This window comes from Papaver somniferum, chromosome 6, assembly GCF_003573695.1.
Source record: "Papaver somniferum cultivar HN1 chromosome 6, ASM357369v1, whole genome shotgun sequence".
NCBI classification, from domain to species: domain Eukaryota; kingdom Viridiplantae; phylum Streptophyta; class Magnoliopsida; order Ranunculales; family Papaveraceae; genus Papaver; species Papaver somniferum.
This window is the reverse complement of record NC_039363.1, coordinates 107,822,150-107,830,849: the sequence shown is the minus strand read 5'-3', so window position 1 is coordinate 107,830,849 and position 8,700 is coordinate 107,822,150. Positions and strand designations below refer to the sequence as shown.

General features: G+C 37.9%; 3 protein-coding genes across 3 annotated transcripts; 1 reads left to right on the top strand and 2 right to left on the bottom strand.

The window, feature by feature from the left end:
* Positions 1-4,782: 4,782 nt before the first annotated feature.
* LOC113291285 lies at positions 4,783-5,781 on the top strand. Its single transcript, XM_026540836.1, has 2 exons — positions 4,783-5,102; positions 5,182-5,781. The coding sequence occupies exons 1-2, from the start codon at positions 4,818-4,820 to the stop codon at positions 5,779-5,781; spliced, it is 885 nt and encodes a 294-aa protein (XP_026396621.1). The 5' UTR covers positions 4,783-4,817.
* Positions 5,782-5,951: 170 nt separating this feature from the next.
* Positions 5,952-7,121, bottom strand: LOC113291284. Its single transcript, XM_026540835.1, has 2 exons — positions 6,725-7,121; positions 5,952-6,619 (listed from the first exon to the last, which is right to left on the bottom strand). The coding sequence occupies exons 1-2, from the start codon at positions 7,119-7,121 to the stop codon at positions 5,952-5,954; spliced, it is 1,065 nt and encodes a 354-aa protein (XP_026396620.1).
* Positions 7,122-7,751: 630 nt separating this feature from the next.
* Positions 7,752-8,441, bottom strand: LOC113291283. The gene is made up of 2 exons (XM_026540834.1): positions 8,115-8,441; positions 7,752-8,042 (listed from the first exon to the last, which is right to left on the bottom strand). The coding sequence occupies exons 1-2, from the start codon at positions 8,439-8,441 to the stop codon at positions 7,752-7,754; spliced, it is 618 nt and encodes a 205-aa protein (XP_026396619.1).
* Positions 8,442-8,700: the final 259 nt, after the last annotated feature.

Sequence of the window (8,700 nt, the reverse complement as noted above, 5' to 3'; positions counted from 1 at the left end):
ATCACAATATAGTTGTATAATCGATCCTTGTAATTGGCGTAACGGGTCCTGGTAATTGGTGTAACCGATCCTAGTGACTGGTGTGACGATCACAAGCAATATTATGTGTGTATGGTAACTGGTCCCGGTAATTGACGTAACCGATCCTGGTAACTGATGTAACCGGTCCTGGTAACTTGTGTAACCGATCACAAGTGTTCCATAGTAGGGTATAACCGATCCCAGTAATTGGTAGAACCGATTGAACCCATGAATGTGATTTGATATTTGATCAATCACACAGTTATCTTGGAATTCAGATGAACCAATTCTAAACTTGTTTGGAAGTGTGGTATAATTGATTCCAAGATTGTAAATATGAAAGATGATTTACAAAGGAAAGATGTCAACATACTTTGAGCACGAAGAATAACTCTTATCTTTTATTGTTCAAAGATATTCCTTAATTACTCAATGAGATCTCGTTCCAAAATAAATTAAGAATCTTTTAATTAAGGTTGTTAGTTTTATATGCTTTAATTACCAGCAATTAAATGCATATCTCCAGAGAATAAAAATTAGTAATGTGCATTTACTAATTGGATATTTTCTATTGAGAGATTATGGGAAATATTGGACAAAGCATTTACTGGAATTATGAAAACCGAATGGGCATTTATTACATATCTTGAGTATACTTTCGGTTTTGGAAATTCCTTGGTTTCCAAACATCCTTGGTCTACAAATACGTAAGTTTGCATTTCTAGCAAACTATCCTAAGAGCCAGGAAAACTTAATCTTTTTGTTGTTTCTGGTGGAGTGGTCTATTCGGAGAGGAAAGTATCTTAATTAGGCGAAATCTCTTACGACCGCTCTTTTGAAGACTTTTGTGGGATCAAGAAGCTCTACGAGTACCGTTAGTGGGAAAATAGATAATTACAGTTTATTAGTTTTCGATTGATTTGATTGACTAACAGTTGTTGAACTTTGATTGCACCTAATTTGTTTATTCTTGAGAATCTTCTCTTCTGATATAAGATTCACTCAAACTAGATCGAAGTATCAACGAGATCTTTAGAATTGTTCATAGATCTAAAGAAATCTTGTGATAATCCAATGTTAACAGACTCTGTTTGGTGTGTTATTGATCACAAGAGATTCTAGTGGTGTTGTGCATGTTTTAATTGAAGATTAAAGAAGATTTGAAGACGAAGAAGATTTCTTATTGGTTTCTCATATCTTTGTGTAGCAAAAACCTTGATTGACTGGGATCCAACTAGAATCGGATTTATTCGATTGTTTAGTTGCGTGAGAATGGTAACGCCTAATAGTTCTCTTGAGATCCATTTTGATTGTTACAAATCCGAATTTTATTACTTAGGTAATATAGAATGGATTGATCTAACCAGGCAAAGGAGTTTATTAGTTTAAACGGAAGAGCCTTTGCATATGACTTGAGATATCTTTATCTTAAAGAATCAATAGAGTTGTTACCAAACAGACAGAATTGTTGTTCCTTTACTATTTGGAATAAGATTAAAAGGAATTGTTCCAGTGGGTGCACTCATCAAAGTCGGAAACGCAGGAATACTGAGGAAACTAAGTGAACTAGGGTTAGTTACTTGGTTTCAACTGTACGAAGTTGGTTTAGATTTTGTATAGAGGCTTAATTCTGAGAGTATTCAATTCTGGACTAGGTCCTGGGATTTTTCTGCATTTGCAGTTTCCTCGTTATCTAAATCTTGCTGTGTCATTTACTTTTTCTTTTCGCAATTTTAATTGTTGTTATTATAATTTAAAGTAAATTACACAAACGTTAACTCCAATTTACTTGATAGTTATCCCATAGAGTTTTGTTAAATCCGAACCTATTATCAAGTAATCAAACTTTGATTGTTGTATTGTCTCGATATCATATCCATTGACGATCACACAAAGTGAATACCGATTTGTCGTATTGTCTCGACTTTGTCCATAGACAATCACTTTCAGTAAGAGGATTTATAGGTGGATAAATTAAAGATTTTGGTGTATTTTTGTACCCTCGGCTTTCCAAGAACTACTTGAAACCCTTAACTACAGTATGGAGATGAAAAAAGAAGAGAGATTTGTAATGACCCGTCCCTCCACCGATACTGTCCCCACTTAACCACTGCGGTTATCTGGCAGTGTGGAATTTTCAACGGGCATCGCTGCGGTAATCCAGCAGAAACTTCTCGGATGGTCACCCATCCCTGGATTACTCCCGCCCGAGCACGCTTAACTGCAGAGTTTTCTGCCAACTCTGGAGCCAATTGTGCTGAAAAGGCCTCAGTGTTAGGAAAGGACAAATCATTACTTATATTCCATTCGGCCAACCACTGCCGAATATCGGGGAATTACAATACCACCACCTTAAATTGGAGTCGTTCTCGACTCCAGAATATATTCATAAGTCAAGATCTCCGACGTTCCCTGCCTCTCATGAGAAGTACCTGGACCAATCCCGCCAGCATACCTTCCCACCCTCGGCAGGTCAACCGTCGTCGGCTCTGATACCATTTGTAATGACCCGTCCCTCCACCGATACTGTCCCCACTTAGCCACTGCAGTTATCCTGCAGTGTGGAGTTTTCAACGGGCATCGCTGCGGTAATCCAGCAGAAACTTCCCTGATGGTCACCCATCCCTGGATTACTCCCGCCCGAGCATGCCTAACTGCAGAGTTTTCTGTCAACTCTGGAGCCAATTGTGATGAAAAGGCCTCGGTGTTAGGAAAGGACAAATCAAAAAAAAATAGGGCTTCTATTGAGCCAGATTTGACCCAATGGATCAATCCCAAGCCAACTAGCAAGACCGGATTCTTGAGACATGACTATGGAACATGCTTTTTTTTTTTTTTTAAGAATAATAATAAAACAGAATACAAATACAAAATGAATAAAGACAGCATAACTTAATGTCTTTCCAAATTAAATTCCAATAAAAGAGGTTTCAAATAATAATCACCAAAAATATTCCAAAACTCATAAAGTAAAAGAAATTATTTAAAAATTGTTAAACTGAAATGATGTCTCTTAATAAAATAATTGAATCAAAATCCAAGAAAATGATAAAATGATAATCAATAAAAATATCCAATATCCATGTGATATCATATAGTAGTGTCTTGCGAGAATACTAACATCTGAGTACTATGCTGTAAGCTTCCAAGTCCGCTTACTGTGCTAACTGCTCCTCAAACTCTGTGGATAGAGGAAAAAGGAATTTGGGGTGAGAAAACCACGGCTCAATAGGAATTTCAAAAAATAATATAGTGCATCGAAAATTAAACCATACAGCGGATAAAATAATAAAATCCATACCAACCAAAATCATCAGAAATTACTTACACCTTTTACTCACATAACCAACCTCTAATTGTAGGTTCCTAATGTAGTGTCAGAGTTATTCCGGTAACAAACCATATTGTTCCCCGAACAGTCTTTCCAGAGTTACCATCAGTGATGGGATGCCATAAAGACCTGACATTTCAACAACAGCAGAGATTGTGTATCCAAAATTCATTTCCTTACCAGTACACTTAATTCCTTGCGAAACTCAAACACGCCCATAATCCGATAAGAACAATTCAATGCATTTATATATATAATATTTATAGTAATAGGAAAAAATGCAGTTACACTCCAAAACAGTAACCATCTCCGTATGCCCTGACCATTTACCGCGTCACTAGATAGAGAGTTTACAGATGAAAATATCGAACAGTACCATCCATTAGTTCACTGAATTTGTATTGGGAAAGAAATCAAATCATATAATTTGGTTAACACTTAAAACGAGAAGGGGTTTTGACTCATTGGAAAGTGGCAGTAAGAACCTATTTTTAAATTACAAGGTAGACTAATTTCTTAACAGGTAATGGAGTGAATGTACCCCAATTTGGTTTTAAAATGGACCACACAACTGATTATATAATAAAGGGAAAAGTGGAGGTACTAAAAAGAATCAGATGGAAAAACATACCCCTAAGAGCAACCACAGTGGTGACCAAATTTGGGGACTATACCCAAATTTGGTCCCTAATTCATCCGTAATGTAACGGACTAAAACCATATTTAGTCTGGTTTATTAGGGTTTGCGACCAAATGTGGTCGCCAACCCAGACTAAAAACATCAATAGTGGGACGGAAGTATAGTGGGCGTATGATTTCAGACGGAAGTATAATGAGCGCTTCACATGGGGCGTACGTATAAATAACGTATGATATTGGGACGGAAGTATAGTGGGCGTATTAGTTAAGCGTTATTATAAACACCGCCGGGCTATACGTAGATAAAACCTACGACCCATAGCAGGCGCAGTTATTAAACACGCCTGGGTTGGGCGCAGTTATTAAAAACGCCCGGTCTGGGCGGATGTATTATGACCGTCTGTCGAAGACGCATGTATTATGAACGTCTCACAGAGACGCATGTTTTACGATCGTATGATCTAGGCGCATGTATGACGACCGTCTGTATTGGGCGCACGTAGAATGATCGTCTGTATGAGACGCATGTTTTATGAGCGTCTGGGATGGACGCACGTATTATGAGCGTTTGTTCGCAGCGCATGTATTACGGGCGTCTCTTACCAGGCGTAGAACCAGACGTGCGCCAACGGTTATATTTTGGAATTCTGATTTTGCAATTGATAACGGTTATATTTTGGAATTCTGATTTTGCAATTGATTTTCTGATTTTCCGACCGTTTGATAGATTGCAACGGTTCTTTCGTATATCTATATATAGCATTTGACAAATTTATTTCTGCATAATCTTATCATTTATAATTTCTATTTCAAGAAATATAGAAATATGGCACCACGCGGTCCCAATTTTACAACAGAAGAAGATACAATGATATGTAGAATCCATTTAGCCATATCTCAAGATTCTGCTACCGGAACCGATCAACCAGAAAGAGTATTATGGAGTCGGATCAAAGATAAGTTGGAAGAAGCCCTGCCTTGTAAACCAAAACGTACTTGGACTTCTATCCAGAGTCGATTTCAGGGAATAAGTAGACAGGTTTCACTTTATTCTGCAAAAGTGTTGGAAGTTGATGGTGAATATCATAGCGGATGGAATGAAGTCTTGAGGGTAAGTAATCGTCAATTTTTGCACCCTTAATAATTATATACATGTAATTGGAACTGATGAGTATTGAAAATAATAACAGGTTGAAGAGATAAGAAAGCGATTCAAAGAAAGTAATGGTAACAAAAAATTTAAGCACGAAGAGTGCTACGAAATTCTAAAAGATAGTATCAAATATTCAGGACGGTCGACGTTTGTGTTTGATTCAGGCCAAGAAATGGAAGATTCTCAGAGTGGTGAGGAAAACGCTGATATTGAGGAAACAATTCCAGGCAAGTCCAGTGATGATCTAGATATTGGAGATATAGAGAACACACGTAAGCGTCAGTTGGGGAAGAAAGCATCGAAACAACTAAAGAAAACAGGGAGAGCAAAATCCAATGCCCAGGAGGAAATGCTAGAGGATATAATTAAGGAGCAGCAAAGTTTCAATGAACATTACAAAGCACAATCACTAATGAAGATGGGACAGAGACAAGCTGAGTTTGAAGCAATACAAGCTAAGTCTGCGGCAAAGTTTGCGGCGAAACAAGCTAGGCAAGAAAAACTCGATTTAAAGAAAGAAGCGGACGATGACTTGGCCATAATGTTGAAGGATGTCTCTACATTGGACCCTGTAACAAGAGAGTACTTCGAACTTCGAAAGATGGAAATACTACAACGCAAAAGAAACCAATCTTAAAGCATGACCGAATTAGTTGAACCTTAATATTTATCATTAATAAAAAAATTAGTGAGTTTTAGTCAATTTTAGTGAATTTTAATTTTTATATGATAAATAGTACATTAGTAAGCAACGTTACAACATATTTTCCGATGAAGAAATACGATACAACATATTTCCATCCCAACTTAATAATTATCTCCAAAATTTGACCATATGTGTTCGATTAAATCTTGACGCAAGCGAAAATGTGTTTCTTTATTGTGTATAGCATGACGCCGATGTGCAGCTCTCATTCTGGAAAGTTCCTCAGTACCTACCCTCGATATATTCACCGGTGCCGACCTGCTACGTGAGTCATATTCATGTGGCCAATCACCGGGAAGACGCTCATCCTCCACTATCATATTATGTAAAATAATAACCGTTTTCATTATATAGGCAAGCACATCCGGGTTCCACATTCGTGCAGGTTGTTTGACAATGGCAAATTGTTGTTGCAGTACACCAAATCCACGCTCTACATCTTTCCGTGCTCCCTCTTGCATCGATGAAAATTTATATTTTTTCGGGGAATCTGGTTGTTTAATGGCCATCACAATAGTAGCAATCTGTGGATAAATGCCATCACCGAGATAATATCCCATATCATATGCATGCCCGTTTACTTCAAAGTTCACCGGTGGTGTTTTCCCGTTGATAAGTTTTCGAAAAATATAAGAACGATTCATTACATTAATATCATTGCAGGAGCCGGGCATACCAAAAAACGCATGCCAAAACCAGAGATCATGTGACACCACTGCCTCTAGCACAATACTTTCACTCCCTTTATACGCGGTGTATACTCCTGATTCTGCTGACGGACATCTATCCCATTTCCAATGCATACAATCCACGCTCCCCAGCATCCCAGGAAATCCCCTGTCTTTGTTTTCTTTCAGCAACAGTTCAACATCACCCGCAGTTGGTGAGCGTAAATATTCTTTCCCATATAATACCACAATCGTCTTGCAAAACCGACGGGTTGCTTCTAAAACGGTGGTTTCTCCAATGCGTAAATACTCATCTATTGCATCTACTGCACATCCATAAGCTAACATTCGGATTGCTGCAGTTACTTTCTGATGAGGGGATAATCCAAGAATGCCACAAGCATCTCTTTTTTGAGCAAAATAAGGATTTCTAGACACCACATCTGCCAATATTCGGTTGAACAATTCTCGCCGCATTCTGAATCTCCTACGAAATATGTTAGCTGGGTAGGTGGGGTTGTCAGAAAAGTAGTCATTCCAGAGAAGTATATCTCCGGCTTCACGATTTCTTGGTATTTTTATACGAGTATGAGACCATGTCATACTTGTAATGGCAGTTCCCAAACTAACTGCTAGATTATTTCGGCTCAATGCAACCGCATCTTCATCTGATGAGTAAAAGCTGTTATCAGAGATCGCAGAAGAAGAAGTAGAAGAAAATTCGGAGTCCGAAGAAGAAGAAGATTCAGCGTTATTGTCACAGTATTCCATTGGAATGTATAGTTTGAGAAGTGATTGGGAGAGTTCGAAGAAGAAGAATATTTGCAGTGTTGGTTTGTATTCACCGAGATATGTAGTATTGGTTTTATAGACACATGATAGACACTTATGGCATTGCAGATTGAAAATGCGAGTGAAAAGAATTGACACTGCAAAGACTAAGACTAAAGCTAAAAAGAAGCGACACTGACCGATTGAAAATGAAGGCTTAAAAAGAAATAACACTAATTAAACTACAAGTACCGAAACGGAGGCTGAAAAGAAATCAACATGTCAGAATGAAAATGGAGTCTGAAAATGGAGGCTAAAAAGTAACCCTATATAGAGATAAGATAGGATATTGTAGACTTACTGAAAACGGAGGTTATAAAGTACGTATCCAAAGTGGAGGCTAAAAAGTTACTTATTCATCAGTAGGAGTATGCGATGGTGTTTGCCGTGGTGGGATAAACGTCATTCTCGGAGGGGGTTAACAGACGACATTGTTGATGCTTGACTCACTGGAGCCCACACCGCTGGTGGGATAGTTTCAGAAAAACTGCCGAATCCAATAGGGGGACGCGGCGTTTGTTGCATACGGAATTGCATCTGATCCTCCAGGTAATTGTTACGAGCTGCAAGGCCTCGTATTACTTCATCTTTTGCCTTTAAACGTATCATCCTGTCTTCCGTTTCATATAATACAAACTCGCGAAACGCACGATTAAAATCGGCATGTTCTTGAACCAGATTATAAGCTTCAGGCTGTCGTTTAAAAAAAAATAATTAAGAAATGAGATTACCATATATTTTATTATAATGACGGGATGTACTTACGTATGATAATTGTTGTGGTGGTGGAATAGGTACATGCTGAGCAGGTCGTTGAATAAGGTGTTTAACACGGTCACCATCAACCCCGTGTAATTCAACTACCCAATCGACTTTGGTCACGAATTGATGGAAGTTAGTTACATGTCGCCAATATCGCAGATACATATTATATGAAACAGCTTTCACAAACATATTTGCATCTACCCATCCAGCTTCTTTCACAAGTTTTGCTTTCTCATGACTGACCTCGCCAATTTTAAATGGTGGATTTCTAGGAATTCCAAAAGTAGGATGATTTTGCCTCCAAGATGGTTCTCCTAGGTACCACATATTCTGTCAAATTACCAGTAATCAGAGAAAATAAGTTCTTCAACTTAGGATAAAATGATAACTTTGAAGTAATAGTTAAGATTCGATTACTCTCACTTTATGGAATTTGAGATGTCAAACAATTAAATAGTTAAGATAATAAAGGCAAAGGCTATGAGTAGAAGAAAAAAATAGAGTAGGACAGAATACAGTAATGAAGGAGCAGTATTGTCACGGTTTTCGAAACTGATATGATGTTTAAAAGTGGTAGCAGGCGATA

Coding starts and splice junctions, on each gene's coding strand:
- LOC113291285 (XM_026540836.1), top strand. CDS start 4,818: ATGGCACCACGCGGTCCCAATTTTACAACAGAAGAAGATACAATGATA. Junction 5,103..5,181: donor GATGGAATGAAGTCTTGAGG/GTAAGTAATCGT, acceptor AAATAATAACAG/GTTGAAGAGATAAGAAAGCG.
- LOC113291283 (XM_026540834.1), bottom strand. CDS start 8,441: ATGTGGTACCTAGGAGAACCATCTTGGAGGCAAAATCATCCTACTTTT. Junction 8,043..8,114: donor CACCACAACAATTATCATAC/GTAAGTACATCC, acceptor TTTAAACGACAG/CCTGAAGCTTATAATCTGGT.
- LOC113291284 (XM_026540835.1), bottom strand. CDS start 7,121: ATGACATGGTCTCATACTCGTATAAAAATACCAAGAAATCGTGAAGCC. Junction 6,620..6,724: donor TTTACGCTCACCAACTGCGG/GTGATGTTGAAC, acceptor GTCCGTCAGCAG/AATCAGGAGTATACACCGCG.